Source organism: Dendrobates tinctorius, unplaced genomic scaffold (assembly GCF_039654945.1).
Source record: "Dendrobates tinctorius isolate UK_male_01 unplaced genomic scaffold, ASM3965494v1 ptg000028l, whole genome shotgun sequence".
In the NCBI taxonomy this organism is placed as follows: domain Eukaryota; kingdom Metazoa; phylum Chordata; class Amphibia; order Anura; family Dendrobatidae; genus Dendrobates; species Dendrobates tinctorius.
In genome coordinates, this window is record NW_027361696.1 from 57,419,211 (window position 1) to 57,441,137 (window position 21,927).

The 21,927-nt window shown below is 43.3% G+C and overlaps 1 protein-coding gene across 1 annotated transcript in view; it reads left to right on the forward strand.

The window, feature by feature from the left end:
* Nucleotides 1-1,536: 1,536 nt before the first annotated feature.
* LOC141085009 (uncharacterized) overlaps nucleotides 1,537-21,927 on the forward strand; it is a 77,841-nt gene continuing 57,450 nt past the window's right edge. Inside the window, exons 1-5 of the mRNA XM_073569934.1 lie at nucleotides 1,537-1,558; nucleotides 1,702-2,055; nucleotides 3,003-3,269; nucleotides 5,714-5,863; nucleotides 6,496-6,554. Of these exons, the coding sequence (XP_073426035.1) occupies nucleotides 1,537-1,558; nucleotides 1,702-2,055; nucleotides 3,003-3,269; nucleotides 5,714-5,863; nucleotides 6,496-6,554 (852 nt within the window). The remainder of the gene's footprint in view (nucleotides 1,559-1,701; nucleotides 2,056-3,002; nucleotides 3,270-5,713; nucleotides 5,864-6,495; nucleotides 6,555-21,927) is intronic.

The following is a 21,927-nucleotide window of genomic DNA, read 5'->3' on the forward strand; positions in this document are numbered from 1 at the left end:
GCGACGAGGTGAAAGTATCCGTATAGGGACGATAGTGAGATCAGGGCACATCCTCAGATGAGTGCAGGAGGTGTCCATTCCCCCCTTCCCTATCAACAGGGCCCACCATTGTTATAGTTTCCCTGGTGTTCCCTTGTGTGCTGTGCTGTTTGCTGACTGACCAATCATTGGGTCGTGTCACACTAGGTCAGTCACTCCATGACACCAGCACTGCCGCCCATGCACAAACACACAGGCTCCATCTTAGGTTAATCTCTCCTAGTCACCCGGAAGCCTTCCCAATGTGTAATACACACCCTCAGCAGATCTGCTGAGCAAACAAGCTCAGGCTTCCATCACAGGGCCACCCTCCTCTGTGATACATACCGCCCATTAACCACATAACCAGTCGCTATACCACAACACACAGTACAATGCAGGTCCCCCACACATACACAGTATAGTGCAGCCCCCTACGCACACTATAGTGCAGTTCACACACACACACAACACAGTATAGTGCAGTCCCCCCACCCACAGTATAGTGCAGCAGACATACACACAGTTTAGTGCAGTCCCCCCACGCAGTAAAGTGCAGCCCCCACACATAGTATAATGCAGCCCCCACACATAGTATAATGCAGCCCCCACACATAGTATAATGCAGCCCCTACACACAGTATAGTGCATCCTCCTCACTCACAGTATAATTCAGACCCCCCACACACAGTATAGTGCAGTCCCACACAGTATAATGCAGCCCCCTCACACAGTATAGTGCAGACCACACACACACAGTATAGTGCAGACCACACACAAAATACTTACGTCTCCTCCTCGTTCCCCCGCTGTTCTGGCTTCTGCAAAGCGTCTCAGCGTCTCATCAGCTCCACTGGCGGCGCAAACTGCTGAGTCACAGGCAGAGGGGGAGTGATGGGAGAGGTAGCATTATGTGATATTCTCTCCTCCATCACTACTCTCAACTGTATCGCCGTCTATGATGCAGATAATTTGAATATGCGATGGGTGGATAGTTGGCGGTGCCTCTTACTCAGGGGCCCCATAGCGGCAAATAGCTGCCCCTAACGCCGGCCCTTGTCGTGACATTTACTACATGGGACCTAGTTACAAACATTGATTTGGGCATTTTAGGATTTATTTATTTGTTTCTCCGTCCCAACTGTGACTGTCCAATCCAGCCCAAAAACTGCAAATTGAAGGTGCAGCTTGTAAACAGTGGTGGACACTCACAAGTTTGCCTGGACTCCTTCTGAGAAATCAGGACAGTCTTGGCAAGGCCATGACAGGTAAGTTAACAGTTGTTTGGTAAGCCTACCAAATGAATTGGCAGCCATGTAATAAAAGGTCTTGCTAAATAATCCAGGCCGAAATCTTCTCTTTGCAAAAGTTCTAAATCTGTCTCTCCCACAACTGCTGTTGAGAGTGAGACTGTATGTGTCAGAGCTGGTTAAACATTACAACATGATCTTATATACATAACATACTGACCCCTGCAGTTTTACCTGCAGGAGACAGACACCAGCCTGCACCACTGACATGAGGGGCTTCACTTTAGCAGGTAATGAAGGTGTCTCCCTGTGCCCTATAGTTTCTACAACTTGGACTAATTTAGGAGACCTGCTGGGTTCGGTTTAATAGATATTTTGGATTTTGGTTTCATGACTTTCCAGATGATTATATTTCTCATATTGCTTTCTTTAGGTGTCTTCTGTCTTTGGATGATTTTTACTACTGGAATTAAAATTGAGTTGATCCCTCCTCATCCCCTTCTCAATCAATCAGTTCTTCTACACGTTACACATATCGATGGTACAATTCGGACTTTTTCTTGGTTTAGAGGAGAACTCGCCAGGTCACAGTATCAGATCCTCTCGTATAATAAAAGAGATAACCCACCTGAGAGTCCAGGGCCTCTGTATTTTCCTCGAGTCAGTAGTTTTCCAAATGCATCCTTGAAAATTTCAGATCTTCACACTGGAGACCAAGATAATTACACTGTGCAAGTCTCCATGAATGATGGGCAAGATCGCAGTACAGTCCAACTTCACGTGTATGGTGAGTAAGATTGGTGAGTGTTAAATTCCTAATTACAACTATATTCTAAAAGGGAAACCTCGGAACAAACTTCAAAATGACTTTCATGCCGACAAAACTTCCCAATTTGAGTAGGTGGGCCCAATTCATTCTCATTTCCCCTTCAGGGCAGCATGGTGGCTCAATGATTAGTACTGCAGCCTTGTAATGCTGGGGTCCTGGCTTCAAATCCCTCCAAGGACAACATCTGCAAGAAGTTTGTATGTTCTCCTTGTGTTTGTGTGGGTTTCCTCCTGGTTCTCCGCTTTCCTTTCAAATAAATACAGATATGCAAACTAGATTGTGAGCGCTGTGGAATTAATGATGCTATATAAGTGAGTAAAATAAATAAACACTTTATCTGTGCTAATAAGATACATACTCTGCAGCTTTTTTAAAGGAGAGTCTGTCCATCCAAAGCTAGGAAATCTAAAAAAATAAAATTGTTCATCAGAAAATCTATTTTAACAGATGTCTCCTTGATCACCTAGTCAACCTTGAGTATCCCTGAACCGTCTTTATAATTGAGGAACACTCCATGCAAGCATATTGGATAGAGAAGAACAAATACAATGTTGGTCCATAAGGAAGGTCATTAGTCATTGGCCTCTGGACAGGAGCCTTGAGAACCACCTCCTATTTGCCAGAATCCGTGTCTACTCTCTTTACTAGCCAGCCTGTTGTGATGTCATGTGTGCGTCACCCCACAACAATGATGTCACTTCAGGCCAGCAAATCAAAAGAGGAGCTGATCTCAGTCGCTGGACCAGGATTGTGCAAATACATTCGTTCATCTCTAATCTTGGCTTCTACAAGGATATAATATTGTTTGGTCATCTATTCCGTAATTTTTTTCTTTCTCTCACATAATATTGAATTATCTGTTTCCTTTGTTTTTTTATAACCTCATTTTCTCCTTTTTCCTTCAGAACTAGTTATTAAACCCTTTATCAAAGCATCTGCTACGTATGCAATTAGAGATGAGACGTTTAGACTGGAATGTGGCACAATCCATTCGGTGAAGATCCAATGGGGAAGAACTGGAAAACAGTTTCCTCCTGGGGTCATTCAATCTCCTGATAACAGGACCATCACTTTTCCAAATCTCAGGCCTTCAGATGCAGGAAACTATTGGTGTGAGGCTCAGAGTCCTTTAAACAAGATGACCAGTGAGATCTACACTTTAAGTGTTTATTGTGAGTAGCAGGAGTAATTTGACAGTGGTGGTTGTAATATCATCATCAATGTATGATTTTGTCTAAGTGGTTTTCATATGTACTGTATGTCTATGCAATATACAGTACAGACCAAAAGTTTGGACACACCTTCTCATTCAAAGAGTTTTCTTTATTTTCATGACTATGAAAATTGTAGATTCACTCTGAAGGCATCGAAACTATGAATTAACACATGTGGAATTATATAATAACAAAAAAGTGTGAAACAACTGAAAATACTGTATGTCTTATATTCTAGGTTCTTCAATGTGGCCACCTTTTGCTTTGATTACTGCTTTGCACACTCTTGGCATTCTCTTGATGAGTTTCAAGAGGTAGTCACCGGAAATGGTTTTCACTTCACAGGTGTGCCCTGTCAGGTTTAATAAGTGGGATGTCTTGCCTATAAATGGGGTTGGGACCATCAGTTGTGTTGTGCAGAAGTCTGGTGGATACACAGCTGATAGTTCTATTGAATAGACTGTTAGAATTTGTATTATGGTAAGAAAAAAGCAGATAAGTAAAGAAAAACGAGTGGCCATCATTACTTTAATAAATGAAGGTCAGTCAGACAGAAAAATTGGGAAAACTTTGAAAGTGTCCCCAAGTGCAGTGGCAAAAACCATCAAGCACTACAAAGAAACTGGCTCACATGAGGACCGCCCCAGGAAAGGAAGACCAAGAGTCACCTCTGCTGCGGATGATAAGTTCATCCGAGTCACCAGCCTCAGAAATCGCAGGTTAACAGCAGCTCAGATTAGAGACCAGGTCAATGCCACACAGAGTTCTAGCAGCAGACATATCTCTACAACAACTGTTAAAGAGGAGACTTTGTGCAGCAGGCCTTCATGGTAAAATAGCTGCTAGGAAACCACTGCTAAGGACAGGCAACAAGCAGAAGAGACTTGTTTGGGCTAAAGAACACAAGGAATGGACATTAGACCAGTGGAAATCTGTTCTTTGGTCTGATGAGTCCAAATTTGAGATCTTTGGTTCTAGCCACCGTGTCTTTGTGCGACGCAGAAAAGGTGAACGGATGGACTCTACATGCCTGGTTCCCACCGTGAGGCATGGAGGAGGAGGTGTGATGGTGTGGGGGTGCTTTGCTGGTGACACTGTTGGGGATTTATTCAAAATTGAAGGCTTACTGAACCAGCATGGCTACCACAGCATCTTGCAGCGGCATGCTATTCAATCCGGTTTGTATTTAGTTGGACCATCATTTATTTTTCAACAGGACAATGACTCCAAACACACCTCCAGGCTGTGTAAGGGCTATTTGAACAATAAGGAGAGTGATGGGTGCTACGCCAGATGACCTGGCCTCCACAGTCACCAGACCTGAACCCAATCAAGATGATTTGGGGTGAGCTGGACCGCAGAGTGAAGACAAAAGGGCCAACAAGTGCTAAGCATCTCTGGGAACTCCTTCAAGACTGTTGGAAGACCATTTCCGGTGACTACCTCTTGAAGCTCATCAAGAGAATGCCAAGAGTGTGCAAAGCAGTAATTAAAGCAAAAGGTGGCTACTTTGAAGAACCTAGAATATAAGACATATTTTCAGTTGTTTCACACTTTTTTGTTAATTATATAATTCCACATGTGTTAATTCATAGTTTTGATGTTTTCAGAGTGAATCTACAATTTTCATAGTCATGAAAATAAAGAAAACTCTTTGAATGAGAAGGTGTGTCCAAACTTTTGGTCTGTACTGTATGTAGACACACTTAGTGACCTTGATGTTCACAAAGCCAAGTACGGTAGTTAATAGGAACACTATATTGTATAGAGGAATCATCTCCATCTATTGGTACCTGCTGGTAGATTAGGGACCAGACATTATCATGCAGTAAGAGTAGGCAGACTTTGGATTCAAAATTATTCACATGGTTGCCTATTAGAAATGAGTGAATAAATTTGTAGTGTCTAGGTAGGAATTCCATGATGGAAGCCCTGTGAACCGCTTCCAATCTTCCAACATCTGCATCTCTTCATTTGGTTTTAGCTGGCCTGGTGCAATGTTGTGTGTGTGTCACGATGCAACAAAGATGTTGGCCCAGGTCTGCTAAGCAAAAGAGTGGCTGTGGCTGATGGCAGATAGGAGGCGTTTTGGAGGACTCCTGATCAGGCTGTGGTCAAGGTCTTGGAGGACTGGAATGTTGGCCATCTTGGTACTTTTGAACAGGCCAGTAACCTGTGTTATCTAGACAATGGTGCTGTGAACCATGTGCTACTTGATGGCATCTGCAACTTTTTTCTTAGTTAACCGGTTTGACATGATGTTACATGCCGTAATGATGACATTGTCCCAAGCCAGCTACTCAAAAGAGAAGCTGTGGATGCTACAAGTGTATTAGCTCACCTTTACTGACTTTATATTATACTTATCTCATTTTTCTTGTATCCGTACATTGGTATTAAAGGCATCTGTGGATCCACTTCAGACCTTAGTGCCGGAGAGATATCAGGAATCATCATTGGGACCATACTTGGACTAGCCCTGTTGGCTGGTGGATTCCTACTTGTCACTTTCTTTCAAAGACACAAGCATCCTGCAAAGGAAGAGACAGGAGGTAATGGATAAAGGCAAAAAATATAAAGATGAATACTTAAAATAAGATTTTACATTATTTGTCCATGTGTGTGACTTGCAGACCATCTTGCGATTTCTAGAATAGATCCTCAATCACGTACAGACCAAAGATCTGCGAGCCAAGCTTTTCTTACCAGTAGATATCTCTAGAAAATTGTAGGGTTTTATTTTATAAGGTGGGTTTTCCCTAGAGCTGTTGTAAGAGCTTTGCTGTGTGTTCCAGCCAATGAAATATCTTTCCCAGGTGGCTCCCTGTCCCCTCTCATAACATTTTTCCTTTTTTCGGCTTTTCATTGTGGAGAGTCCTCAGAGCACAATAAACTTCTCAGCGAGGCATTTTCGATTCGGATCAAATTGAATCTGTTGGGCAATTAAAGTGAATCTGATCAGAAAAAATATTTAGAAATTCACTCATCTCTAGTTATATCCTTAAAAGTGTACATTAAATCAGCTGATAATGGTTTGCACAATACAACATGTCTTGTGTATGCGATAATGATTTGTATCGTTCATGGATTTAACCCAATACTATGTCAACAGATTCATTCTCCCAATTTGGCAAGATGATTCCGTAGATTATGGCATCTAAAGTTTTTTTTTTATAACTTACAGAAGAAGAAATTAAACAGGATCATCCCGTTGAGTATTACAATGTGCAAGCTACGACAGTGGTGAGAAACCAAAACTTCACTAACCTCTATCTAATAGCATCTTCCTTGAATGTGGTAACCGTCATCATTACTAAGAGTTCCTATTCTTGTCAATTTTAATTTCCTTTATCTTTCAACATTTGTTTGTCCAAACAGTCTCAGCGGTGTCAGCAGGGAGTGCTGAAATGGACTTGGTTACATCCATTACTTATCTGATCTTATCAATAGTTTTTGGTTTACATAAATTGGGATTAAGAACTTGAAATTGGTTTTCCTCCACAAACTTCAGTTTTCTGTACATACAAAATTAATCAAGTGTGCCAATAAAACATATTTCTTAAATCGGCAATGACTCACAGCTATCTCACCCTAATGATGCCCCCCAGGGCTGACTTCACCCACCTCTTTCTGCTGGATCCATCCTTAAGTAGTCCTTAGCCTGTTGGTCAAGCATGAGCAGATGCATCTAATGACGCTCCCTGTGTTATAAAACACTTTCAAGGCATCTTCGTTGATCTAACAGCCAGATTGTAGTAGAATTCAGCTATGTTATGCTCAGCTCTGAAGATCCCACTTATACCAGCTGCAGATGCTATTAATGATCTTATCTGATTAATGAAAAGTAGATGCACCTGTCTAATAAAAGACCCTTTTTGCATTCTTATTGCTCTGACAGTCAGGCTGTAGCTCAGCTCCGCTATGCATGTGTAATACAAGGGGCACGGGGGTGGTAGTCCCAACCGAGCTCACCAACGAAATACAGTCGGTATACACCCCGGCCCCTTGTACATGTGATATGAGATGGATTAAGCTTTTCAGCCAAACAAAGTTACCTTCTCTCCTTTTGTCATAGCAGTCCAGGTGATTAAAAAGCCGGAGATGTAGCTGTGTTCCGACAGGGAAAACATAACTTTTATTGAAAAACAGGTAGTGAAGAATGGACATCAACAGCAATCTCAAACACTGGATTTCCTGTACTTTCCTTGACATGAGCTGCAGTCGCACCCACTACGGCTGCAGCAGCTGAGAATCCCTGTCGTCCAATTGGCTGGTATCTGGGCCCCTGAGACCCTTTCAGAGGAGGCCCTTCTATAGTCCATAGAGACTGTATGGAAGTCCTCTTTAGTCCGTGACCTTTTTTAGTCTGGGGCAATAGACCTCTCCTATATGGGGGTCTGGCAGTGCCCCATCTGTCTGACATGTCTGCACCTGTCAAGGATCCAGGCAGAACTGGAAGGAAACAGCAGCTTCCTTTCTCTGCTGCTGCTGACCCAACCCCTCACATTGACCATTTCTTGCCCTAACTCTAATGCATTTAAAGGGGAAACAGCACAATACATTACATTGGAATACAGATACATCGCAGGGCACAGGACATGCATAAGACAGTAGAGGTACATAACTTATGTACATAAGTAGTGCACAGGTGATCACACGGCAGAAGGAGGGGGTGCAGCTGAGGGAACTGGCCATCTCCTTACACATGCATGGGTGAGCATGACCATATTTACTAAAGGAGACTAGAACATTCAAGCGCAAATTGCAGGTACATAAAATATTTATACAATACTTGTACAGCAACTCAACACTCTGATGTTCCATAATATTGATTAATAGATATAGATACAGTCATATGTTAAAGTTTGGGCACCCCTATTAATGTTAACCTTTTTTCTTTATAACAATTTTGGTTTTTGTAACAGCTATTTCAGTTTCATATATCTAATAACTGATGGACTCAGTTATATTTCTGGATTCAAATGAGGTTTATTGTACTAACAGAAAATGTGCAATCTGCATTTAAACAAAATTTGACCGGTGCAAAAGTATGGGCACCTCAACATAAAAGTGACATTAATATTTCGTAGATCCTCCTTTTGCAAAAATAACAGCCTCTAGTCACTTCCTGTAGCTATTAATGAGTTCCTGGATCCTGGATGAAGGTATTTGTGACCATTCCTGTTTACAAAACAATTCCAGTTCAGTTAAGTTTGATGGTCACCGAGCATGGACAGCCCGCTTCAAATCATCCCTCAGATGTTCAATGATATTCAGGTTTGGGGACTGGGATGGCCATTCCAGAACATTGTAATTGTTCCTCTGCATGAATGCCTGAGTAGATTTGGAGCGGTGTTTTGGATCATTGTCTTGCTGAAATATCCATCCCCTGCGTAACTTCAACTTCGTCACTGATTCTTGCACATTATTGTCAAGAATCTGCTGATACTGAGTTGAATCCATTCGACCCTCAACTTTAACAAGATTCCCGGTGCCGGCATTGGCCACACAGCCCCAAAGCATGATGGAACCTCCACCAAATTTTACTGTGGGTAGCAAGTGTTTTTCTTGGAATGCTGTGTTTTTTAGCCTCCATGCTTAACGCCTTTTTGTATGACCAAACAACTCAATCTTTGTTTCATCAGTCCACAGGACCTTCTTCCAAAATGTAACTGGCTTGTCCAAATGTGCTTTTGCATACCTCAGGCGACTCTGTTTGTGGTGTGCTTGCAGAAACGGCTTCTTTCGCATCACTCTCCCATACAGCTTCTCCTTGTGCAAAGTGCGCTGTATTGTTGACCGAAGCACAGTGACACCATCTGCAGCAAGATGATGCTGCAGGTCTTTGGAGGTGGCCTGTGGATTGTCCTTGACTGTTCTCACCATTCTTCTTCTCTGCCTTTCTGATATTTTTCTTGGCCTGCCACTTCTGGGCTTAACAAGAACTGTACCTGTGTTCTTCCATTTCCTTACTATGTTCCTCACAGTGGAAACTGACAGGTTACATCTCTGAGACAACTTTTTGTATCCTTCCCCTGAAAAGCTATGTTGAATAATCTTTGTTTTCAGATCATTTGAGAGTTGTTTTGAGGAGCCCATGATGCAATTCTTCAAAGGAGAATCAAATAGGAGAACTACTTGCAAGTGGCCACCTTAAATACCTTTTCTCATGATTTGATACACCTGGCTATGAAGTTCAAAGCTCAATGAGGTTACAAAACCAATTTAGTGCTTCAGGAAGTCAGTAAAAAGTAGTTAGGAGTGTTCCAATAAAGAAAATAAGGGTGCCCATACTTTTGCACCGGTCAAATTTTGTTTAAATGCAGATTGCACATTTTCTGTTAGCACAATAAACCTCATTAGAATCCAGAAATATAACTGAGTCCATCAGTTATTAGATATATGAAACTGAAATAGCTGTTGCAAAAACCAAAATTGTTATAAAGAAAAAAGGTTAACATTAATAGGGGTGCCCAAACTTTAACATATGACTGTTTAAAGTTTTTTCTTTAACAAAAGTAACCTTATGAAATAAAAAAATCGTGTTTGTACTATTAGCAATAACTAAGTACAACAGTTAACTACACTACTTCTGTTTCCTTTCTTCCTTCCCCTCTATGCCTCTGTGTCATGCTTTTCGGTTTGAACCCTTGAGCCTGTGCTTTGTAATTAGCTTCTCTATCCTCTGAGCCACAGCACATACACCTTTTCTCCTGGGGTTTAGTTTCTGTTAATACTTGCTATCAATGTTTTCAAAGTAACAGATGTTTTCATTAACACAATTGTCTTCCCTATCACCTTTCAGGTGCGGATTGATGTACTTTCCCTCTGATGATATTTCCTGCTTGTGACAGTTTCATTTGGATGTCTAGCCATACTGCTGTAGTTTAAGTTAGTCAGTGAAAGACCAGCTATGGGTTTATCTCTCTGCTGTTCATGTTCTTTACCTTACCCCAATCTACTTTCTTTTTAGGAAGTAGGAGACATATTTTCTAACAGTACATATTTAATCCTTTATTTTATATTTAGCGGTTTGTCTTACTCACTGAGGGATCTCTTTCTATTTCAGCACACTTTCCCTTCTGTAGGTAAATTACACTCTGCTTTGTCCCCTGGCTCTTTAGGAGAAACGTGAAGTGAACAATGACCTTTCAGGCAGTATAAGTCCAAGTTGCCATCATCTAGTCTGTGGTTATAGCTATTTCAGCTCACGCAGGTTCCTCTAGCGACTGCGGGGTCAGGATCTTTAGTCTGTACAGGAACATGTAGAATCAGTTGCTGGTTTTTAGTGTTGCCTATATTTCCAAATGAGTTGCTACACTATCATTACACTCCTATTGTTTGTCTTCTTCTCTCACTCATTATTCCTTTAACTCATTCTCTCATTTTTCTGTCTTTCATCACTTACTCTGTATGTTGAGATCAGTTAGGTTTTATTTATTTGTTGTTTATGTTCTTTACCTTACACCAATCTTCTGTTTCATTTTAGAAAGTAGGCAGCACATTCTCAACAGTACATATTTTATCTTTCGCTTCATATTTCGATTGTTTTACTCACTCTCGGATCTCTTTCTATTTCGGCACACTTTCCCTTCTGTATAGAAAAATATTCAGAATTGAGAGTCCTCAGTGGTTGATACCTTTTAATGGCTAACTGAAAAGATGGTAACACATTGCAAGCTTTCGAGACTACTCAGGTCTCTTCATCAGGCATAGACTAATAAAAATCTCAAGAGTCACAATACAGCACAGAAAAATGTTTCTCCCTCTCCCATAATCATAATTCTGCTTCACGTCACTTCTCTCATCTATTGCATTTTTTCTGTGCTGTATTGTGCATAAATATGTGACTCTTCAGATTTTGTATTAGTCTATGCCTGATGAAGAGACCAGAGTAGTTTCGAAAGCTTGCAATGTGTTACCATCTTTTCAGTTAGCCATTAAAAGGTATCAACCACTGAGGACTCTCAATTCTGAATATTTTTCTATCTACTGGCTAACACGGTAGAAATATATACATCTTTCCTGTTTCCCTTCTGTATGTAATTTACACTCTGCTTTGCCCTCTGATTCTTTAGGAGGAACGTATACTCAATGGCCTTTCAGGTAGCACAGGTCCCAGTTGCCATCATCTAGTCTGTGGTTAGGGCTATTTCAGCTCATGCAGGAACCACTAGGTGTCACGGGGCAATAAGGCGAAAACAGAAGATGTGGAACCGGGGCCCCTGAACTGCCCCTCAGGCTAAGGGGTTGCCCTGTCTTTCCTTAACTTGGGGGTACACTTAAAGGTAGTGAGGCCCAAGTCCCTGACCTGTCCCTGTCTCCTGTTTAGCCCTGAGCTAAACCCCAACCCCCTCCCCAGGAGGTGAGACAGGGAAAAGTGTACTACACAAAAAACCCAAAGGAAAGATGCAACAGACAGAGTAAAATAAAATAAAACTTAGCTTGCTCTGCTGCAATGCTCCTGGACAGCAGAGATAGCCACTTGACAACAGCAAACAACTGAAGCACCATAGAACTCAGATCCTGAACTCCAGCTTGGTTGGTCTCCCAAGAGCAAGTGTATAACCAACAGTGATTTCCAGCACCTGAACTCCTTTTATAGGAAGGAGGGGGAGAAGTTACCACCTGCACAAAATAATTAATCACATGCAGTTTCCCTGCAGTAACCCCGGCAGCCACCGGGGGGAATATACATCAGCAGACCAACTACAGTTGTAGTAAACCCCAGCGGCCACTAGGGGCAAAAAACTCATATTTAACACCCGATGGGCGAAAAGAGAAAGAGGTTTAAATGTGAGGAAATCCAGAGCTGACACAGATCCAAGAAATGGATCGTGACAGTACCCCTCCCACAAGGAGGGGCCTCTGGACCCTCAACCAAGTGCCTCACCCAAAAAAAACCTTATGATGAGGATGCCTGGACACAGTAAAGTTTACCTAGATAAACACCTGACTCTCAGGTTTATGGCAAATGTAGTTATACAGTTGTGGCCAAAAGTATTGACACCCCTGCAATTCTGTCAGATAATACTCAGTTTCTTCCTGAAAATGATTACAAACACAAATTCTTTGATATTATTATCTTCATTTAATTTGTCTTAAAAGAAAAAACACAAAAGAGAATGAAGCAAAAAGCAAAACATTGATCATTTCACACAAAACTCCAAAAATGGGCCAGACAAAAGTATTGGCACCCTCAGCCTAATACTTGGTTGCACAACCTTTAGCCAAAATAACTGCGACCAACCGCTTCCGGTAACCATCAATGAGTTTCTTACAATGCTCTGCTGGAATTTTAGACCATTCTTCTTTGGCAAACTGCTCCAGGTCCCTGATATTTGAAGGGTGCCATCTCCAAACTGCCATTTTTAGATCTCTCCACGGGTGTTCTATGGGATTCCGGTCTGGACTCATTGCTGGCCACCTTAGAAGTCTTCAGTGCTTTCTCTCAAACCATTTTCTAGTGCTTTTTCAAGTGTGTTTTGGGTCATTGTCCTGCTGGAAGACCCATGACCTCTGAGGGAGACCCAGCTTTCTCACACTGGGCCCTACATTATGCTGCAAAATTTGTTGGTAGTCTTCTGACTTCATAATGCTATGCACACGGTCAAGCAGTCCAGTGCCAGAGGCATCAAAGCAACCCCAAAACATCAGGGAGCCTCCGCCATGTTTGACTGTAGGAACCGTGTTCTTTTCTTTGAATGCCTCTTTTTTTCTCCTGTAAACTCTATATTGATGCCTTTGCCCAAAAAGCTCTAATTTTGTCTCATATGACCAGAGAACATTCTTCCAAAACGTTTTAGGCTTTTTCAGGTAAGTTTTGGCAAACTCCAGCCTGGCTTTTTTACGTCTCGGGGTAAGAAGTGGGGTCTTCCTGGGTCTCCTACCATACAGTCACTTTTCATTCAGACGCCGACGGATAGTACAGGTTGACACTGTTGTACCCTCGGACTGCAGGGCAGCTTGAACTTGTTTAGATGTTAGTCGAGGTTCTTTATCCAACATCCGCACAATCTTGCATTGAAATCTCTTGTCAATTTTTCTTTTCCATCCACATCTAGGGAGGTTAGCCACAGTGCCATGGGCTTTAAACTTCTTGATGACACTGCGCACGGTAGACACAGGAACATTCAGGTCTTTGGAAATGGACTTGTAGCCTTGAGATTGCTCATGTTTCCTCACAATTTGGTTTCTCAAGTCCTCAGACAGTTCTTTGGTCTTCTTTCTTTTCTCCATGTTCAATGTGGTACACACAAGGACACAGGACAGAGGTTGAGTCAACTGTAATCCATGTCAACTGGCTACAAGTGTGATTTAGTTATTGCCAACACCTGTTAGGTGCCACAGGTAAGTTACAGGTGCTGTTAATTACACAAATTAGAGAAGCATCACATGATTTTTCGAACAGTGCCAATACTTTTTTCCACCCTCTTTTTTATGTTTTGTGTGGAATTATATCCAATTTGGCTTTAGGACAATTCTTTTTGTGTTTTTTTCATTTAAGACAAATTAAATGAAGATAATAATACCAAAGAATTTGTGCTTGCAATAATTTTCAGGAAGAAACTGAGTATTATCTGACAGAATTGCAGGGGTGTCAATACTTTTGGCCACAACTGTATACATGTTCCGGAGGTGGCACACATCTCCAGAGCGCCGACCTGGGGAACGAATTGTGTATGGGCATGACAGAGGGCAAATCCAGCTGGTAGGTCGCTGGGCCGAGAATGACAGACACCCGATAAGGACCGATAACTCGAGAGTTCAAAAAACCAGCAGCACACTTCCACCGGATGTGATCGGTGGACACCCATACAAACTCATTCACACACAGGTCCGGACCTGAACGTTTAATACCACTCATGCATCTGCCACAAAATGGTGAACTCTTTGAAGGACTGACAGCAGAGGCATCCTCCTGTGTCACCACACTCACACACCCACGATTTTCAGCGGAAACCACCACCTTCCGCTGAACCCTCCTCCTACGAGGACTCTGACTACAAGGGTTAGCTACTGGTGAGGGTTGAGACTGGTCCCTACTCCCGGGCAGCACCTCTGCTGCCCCTACTGAGGAAGAAGGGAATGGTTGTAGCAAGACGGTGGAGACAGTTGCCCCCGGGCAGCAGCCCTCACACGACTGCCCCCAGCTGACAACTTCCCCAGACCACCAATCTATCACCGGGTTGTGTTTCTTTAACCAAGGGAGGCCTAGAATGATGGGTGATGGTATTCCTCCCAAGACGTAGCATGACAGGGACTCCTCATAATGATTCTCTATACGAAGATGTATATTGTCCACGACTTGGGTAAGGCTCCCCTGGCTTAGTGGGACAGAGTCAATGGCCTGGACGCTTAAGGGTTTGGCTAGCGTCCTACACCTGAGGCCATGGGTCTCAACAAAGTGGGCATCCACCAGGTTGACTCCAGCTCCTCTGTCCACAAGTACCGGAAGGCCCTCAGTTTCCCCACTCACTGTAACCTCTGCCGATAGGGTACACTGAGGGGAAGAAATGGAGGAAATATACACTCCCTGGTTGTCTCCCTCCACACAACCAAGGAGGGGCCGCTTCTTCGGTGGTACGGAAGATTTGGCGCGCACTGGGCAGACTCCTATAAAATGGCCAGTCTGCCCACAGTAAAAACATGCCCCCACATCTGGGCAAACCGCAGGCAACCCCTTTTTGGAAACAACTACTCCAAGCTGCATGGATTCCTCCGATTGTTCAGGTGTGTCCTCCTCCCTAGCAAGGACTATAGGGGGCACATATGGTGCATGTCTCTCCCTGAGGCGTCTATCTATCCGGATGGCAAGGGACATGGCGGCCTCCAGAGACCTGGGGGTGGCGTACTGCACCAGATTATCCTGCAACTTCGGAGACAGACCCTGCACAAAATGACTTCTAAGTGCAGGGTCATTCCACTGCGTGTCAGTGGCCCACCTCCGGAACTCTGAGCAGTACTCCTCAACAAGCCGGCCTCCCTGCTTGATCTCACGGAGTCGGGAATTCACCAGAGAGACGCCATCTGGATCGCCATACACCAGCGCCAGAGCAGTAAAAAACCCGTCTACTATCCGTAAAGATGGCGAACCGGTCGGCAGGGAGAAAGCCCAGGCCTGGGGATCACCCCTAAGCAGGGAGACAATAATTCCCACGCGCTGTTCTTCACTCCCTGAAGAGCGGGGGCGAAGCCTAAAATATAATTTACAGGCCTCCTGAAACACAATAAACTTGTCTCTCCCACCAGAAAACTTGTCCGGGAGAGAGATCTTACGTTCTGTTTGGTCCTGTACCTGAGCTGAGGCCCAGGTCCCCACCAACTGCTGCAGTTGTTTCACCATCTCACCTTGCAACAGCTTAAACTCATCGGTGAGTCTGTAGCATTTGGGCGAAGGCATGCATTTGGGCCATGGCTCAGCAGGCAGAATGTGAGGGTTGGTTATAATGTCACGGGGCAATAAGGGGAAAACAGACGATGTGGAACCGGGGCTCCTGAACTTCCCCTCAGGCTAAGGGGTTGCCCTGTCTTTCCTTAACTTGGGGGTACACTTAAAGATAGTGAGGCCCAAGTCCCCGACCTGTCCCTGTCTCCTGTTTAGCCCTGAGCTAAAACCCCAACCCCCTCCCCAGGAAGTGAGACAGGGAAAAGTGTACTACACAAAAAACCCAAAGGAAAGATACAACAGACAGAGTAAAATAAAATAAAACTTAGCTTGCTCTGCTGCAATGCTCCTAGACAGCAGAGATAGCCACATGACAACAGCAAACAACTGAAGCACCATAGAACTCAGCTCCTGAACTCCTGCTTGGTTGGTCTCCCAAGAGCAAGTGTATAACCAACAGTGATTTCCAGCACCTGAACTCATTTTATAGGAAGGAGGGGGAGAAGTTACCACCTGCACAAAATAATTAATCACATGCAGTTTCCCTGCAGTAACCCCGGCAGCCACCGGGGGGAATATACATCAGCAGACCAACTACAGTTGTAGTAAACCCCAGCGGCCACTAGGGGCAAAAAACTCATATTTAACACCCGATGGGCGAAAAGAGAAAGAGGTTTAAATGTGAGGAATTCCAGAGCTGACACAGATCCAAGAAATGGATCGTGACACTAGGGACTGCAGGGTCAGAATTCTAGTCTGCACAGGAACTGGTAGAGTCAGTTGCAGGTTTTAGTGTTATCTATGTTTCCGAGTGAGTTGCTACACTATCATAACACTCTATTTCTTCTCCTAGCCCATCTGTTCTCTTTCAAAATCTCCACCTGCGTAATTTTTTGTTCGTTCGCTGTTCTCTTATTCTTTGTATTCTTTCTCTGTCTCTCATTAATCCTTTTACTCATTCTCTAATTTTTCTGTCTTTCATCTCCTTCTCTATATGTTGAGATCAATTTATCCCTATCAGGAAGCACATAGATAGGTAGATGAAGGGGCCTGCAGCTCTGAGGAGAAGCAGGGTGCTGCAAAGAAATGTAGCTTTAGCAGATAAGGATAGAACTGCCCATCTAGCTATGGGAAGCTGGATGCACAGGGGGCAAAATAAGAAAAAAGATACACAGGCACAAGAAGGAAACTTTATATTTGGCTTTTACTGTATATTAACAATGTTCATGCTTTGCAAAAAAAAATTGCTATTGATGGAATAAGCCTTTAACTTTTTCACTGGGTTTGACTAGCGCTGTCACTGAATGCTGATCTACACAGGAGATTTTTGACATTTATGCAACTCTGGGGATAGAACTATGGTTCTCATTGTGGACATTCAGCTTGTTATGGAGTCCCAAAGTGAGAGTGCTCTCAGGCTGGAAAGTTATATAACGAATGTATGTCCTCAATGCAAATCAGGACCCCAGAGATGCATCAAACATCTGATCCAGCTGACTGGTAATCTGTTCTGTAATGGTGAGGGGCAAGAACACAAAAATGGGTGTCTACAAATAAGTGTCTTGTTTTGTTAATATCCATAATTTTTCAAGTCCCTTTATAAGTCAAACATTGAGCTACAGGATAACAAATGTTGTCAGGCACTACAAGGTCAGTTTTATATTTTCTGGATTAGAGCTAATTTGCGGATATCTTAAAATTAAATTTTAGATAAAAAATTTATTTTATTACGCGTGCCACCAAGGGTGACTCAAAGTGGAGAAAATTCAGTAATGGCTGGGAGTCAATTTATGATTAAACAGATTGTGTTTACAACTTGGTTATGGTCCAGCTTTTGGCAGTGGAAAAAGTAATTCTTTCTTGATGCAATGTGCCTAAGAGACAGAAAGTTTGGAAAAACTTATGCAATTTCTTTACGCACTGTCTTGCAGCCTAATCTTGACAACCAGGAGCCTACTTATATGGTAAGTGTCCTTCTGCATATAACTATCTTTAACATTAAAATACTGGGAATATATAGTGGGAAATTAAGTATATTGATATACTTATATAGATAAGGCTCATCTATTGCATTTTTTCTGTGCTGTGTTGTGCATAAATATGTGACTCTTCAGATTTTGTATTAGTCTATGCCTGATGAAGAGACCTGAGTAGTCTCGAAAGCTTGCAATGTGTTACCATCTTTTCAGTTAGCCATTAAAAGGTATCAACCACTGAGGACTCTCAATTCTGAATATTTTTCTATCTACTGGCTAACACGGTACAAAGATATACATCTTTCCTGTATTCTACTTTGAACATTTTTGTTGTAGGATTTGCAGTTTCCATCTCAAGATATGTACAGCGATCTACAGAGTTGACCCAACCGAAGCTTCATCCATCAACATTTCTTGTCAAGGATCCCCCATAGCACTAATGGCTGCAGTCATTCTCTTCAGGGCAAGAATTTTGTTGGAAATTTCTGCCTTGGGCCATCCAACGGATCGCAACGTCTTAAGCTTGTGTAGCTGGAATGCGCTGTTTTTGTATACTTTTGTTATAAAAGGCAAAAAAATGGAAACATTAGAGAAAAAAATGTAATAAATTAAAAAATAAACAAATAAGTAATGACAAAGCTTTATACATTTTATGGTTGCATTTGTGTGCTATTTTTGAAATAATGTATGTGCTTTTTTGCTATTATTTCTCAATATTTGATATTTTAACATATGTATGTAGTGACCCGGTCCAGACTGGGTATGTCCCTTTAAGTAACCCAGTAACCCTGGACCGTGAGTAGCTTTTGTACACCTCAACTCACCCCTAAGTTATCCTTTTACTGTTATATGGTTTAAATGAATCCATTACTCACTAATCTCATATATTCATGATTTATATATTAATCTCACAATGTGAAGTCTGACACAAGAATTGAGAGTTATCCTATTGGTCGGTGACCCTGTCACCAAGGTTCAAAGGGAGAAGCTACCTCCAGTATCAGTGGAGACAAGACAGGGTTCTGGAAGGTTCCCTGAGGAGTCTGGTTCAAGATGTGACCTAGAGCAGACCTCATGTGAGGGGTCTCCTGACCCCCTCCAGGCTCCAAGCCTGGAGGTTCACCCTTCTGTTCATCTCAAGACTTACAGCCAGGCCTAATGCCTTGGATCTTCCCCTGACTTCTACAGCCAAGATGGCTGAAGACTTTCAACCTTTTTTTAACCCTGGATCCCTGCTCTCCGGTTAAGGCCGGAGTCACACTGGTGAGGAATACGGGAGAGTGAGAGGCGCAAAAAGCACGCATTAGACACGGACCAATGATTCTCTATGGGGTCACTCGCACCAGGCGTATATTTCTCCTCAGTATCCTACGCTCCGTGCCACTCGCAGCATGCTGCGATTGTCAGCGTACTACGCCCGTAGTACGCCAATGCAAGTCTATGGGTGCGCAAAAGATACGCATTACACACGGAACACACGTGTGACCTGCGAGCAATACGCAGGTCTTTTGGCTGGTGAACAGGAAATGGGCCAATCCATCATCAGGAAGCATAGACATGCAAATGAGCTAAAAAACCGCTCCAGACATCCAGGAAGTACGCCTCCACGGAGTACAGCAGCAGCATGGCGTCCACGTACATAAATGTGGAGATGCTCATTGTGCTGGTGCAGGAGCGTCCAGAAATATGGGACCCACGCGACGCAAACTATGCGAACCACACAAGAAAGGAGGCGTCATGGAGGCGCATCTGTCGCCAGATGTACAATGACTTTGGTGACCGACCACGTGATGAGCAGCAGAAAATTCGTAAGTGCAACCATAAAAATATCATTAAACCTTAGCGCACGCTATAAAAGGAATCTAGATTCAGCACCCCCCCTTCCTGTGCATGTACTTTTATTAGCCTCATGAGGCCGTTACATTAGTATGTGACACGTGGCTTCACACAGCCATAATTAGGGGTTAGGCCACAAGCTCCTCATCCTCCTAGCCAATAAAATTAGTTTCAGTGTAGCTAATGAGACCCTGGGTATCGGCCCAATTACATATGCCACCATGGTTAGAACGCACACCCCAGAAGGCCCCATGCCTAGACTACTGGTAGAAAATGTGACCTCTCAAATATGTGATTTTGACATTCTTTCCTGTCACATTGCAGTGGAAGATGTGATGAAACGGTGGAGGAGCATCCGGGACCAATACCGCCGGGAACGCCAGCAGCGGTCCAGGAGTGGTGATGCTGGCCATGTAAAGCGCAAATATATCTACTATGACCGGCTGAACTTCCTCGCCCCAATTCTGGCTCTGAGACCGTAAGTACATACCTCACACCACATGACACAAAAACATTACACAAATACTTTACAGGGACAAAAATATTGATGTATTTTTGCCTCTGTTCTATTTCATAACAGAACTCAATCCAACCTTACGGATCGAGGAACGGCCTCAGAGGCAGAACCCATTATAGATCCTGTAGGGGATGAGGTGGCTGGCCCATCTTCTCCCCCTACAAGAAGGATGGCTGAAGAGGAGGCATCACCAGAACACACAATGGCTGCCCTACACAACACACCACCAGGACGGTTTGCTGCTGCAAACTCACCCATCCTGGAAGAGCCGGGTAACTTGAGCAGCAGCCCAACTGCCCAGATCAGGCCCTCCCCACAGGCTGCTCTAGCATCACGGCGAATAAGAAGAAGGCACCAGGTCACCATTCAAGAGAGCAGGACCAATGTGGACACAGGGGTGCTGAATTACTTGTCCAGAGTCACTACAGATGATGGTGAGGAGGCCTATGCACGTAGCCTCACCCTTTATCTCCGTGCCCTTACCCGTGAGGTCAGGCTCCGTATTCACATCCTGCTTGATGCAAGCACCCCCCCCAATACCCCATATGAGGTGTTTGAATTTCTGGAGAGGTGGCAGCTCTCACCAAGAAATTTAATGCGCATGAGACCATCCACACAGATGCTTGGTCAAGCAGGGTCTGAACAGCCCCTAATACGTGGGCCAACACCTCAACCCCTTCCTCCCCCTACCCATCCTTCTATTCCGCAGCCCCAAATGTCTTCCTCAAGCCAACCCCACCAATATGGCCACTTGTACCCACCCAGTGTTGGAGGCTGGTCCCAACCTGGTTGGGGACGATCTGGCTATCTTGGTGGGTATGAGCCACGGGCCTACCAGAGCCAACAAGAAGTCCCTCACCATCATCATTACTCTGGCCAGTATCCCCAACAGGCCCAGGAGGCTGGACAACTACAGCATCATGGGCAACAGTATGGCCCCACACAGGGCGATGTTGCCCACAATGTCCAGCAGCACCCACAGGCTGGTCCACCACGTTCCCCTTCCCCTACATATGAGGATTTATGAATCAAAAGTTTGGAGATGTCCAGTGACATGTAACTGGTGCTTCTAATCTAGACCAAAAAACAGGTGTTCTCCATCACCAACATTTAGAACATAATTTAACACTCACATTTTTAAACAATGTTTTCCAAACATATAAAACAATCCATCATGACAGGCAACGCTACCTCCCGCCTTTCACACAGATATTACATGTGTGTATAAAAGAGAATATTTAAATGCGCTATACTGTTACATGAAAGGATGAAAATACACTAGTCACTTGCTAACGCCTAGGAAAGGCGTGCTTGCCTTTAGTTAAGTAGTCAACTTTGTTGTTAACAATCTCTAGTAAAACAATTTGAGGCGACCAGCATTCAGAATATCACGCTCTCTCTATGTCTTAACAAGTGATTTTTGTATTTTCATTTTTTCCAGTATAGCATGCTTAAATATTGTCTGTTCTACAGACAGGTAATATCTGTGTGAAAGATGTGAGGTAGCCTTGCCTGTCATGGTGGAATCTTTCTATGATTGGATAACATTATGATGAAATGTGAGTGTTATCTCGTTGCCTTTATTTTGGTGAAGGAGCTCACCCTTTGTTGCCTAATCAAGGTTAATGTAGGCATGCAGCAATGTTGTTATTGCATAATGTTTGTTGCAGTTTTTTTCTGTAATGTTAAACCAAGTTAAAGAAGGCCCAAAGGGTCATTTTGGCCATTGCCAAATTTGTGTTTATGGCAAAATTATGTTTGCCTTTAAGCAAAACAAAAAAAAGGCAAAACTAAAAATTTGTCTACTCTAGTTAATGTCTCTGTGTGATTTTTCACAATCCCTCACAACATAATAACAGACACCAACCAATGCAATGAAACAGTCATAGAATCATAAAG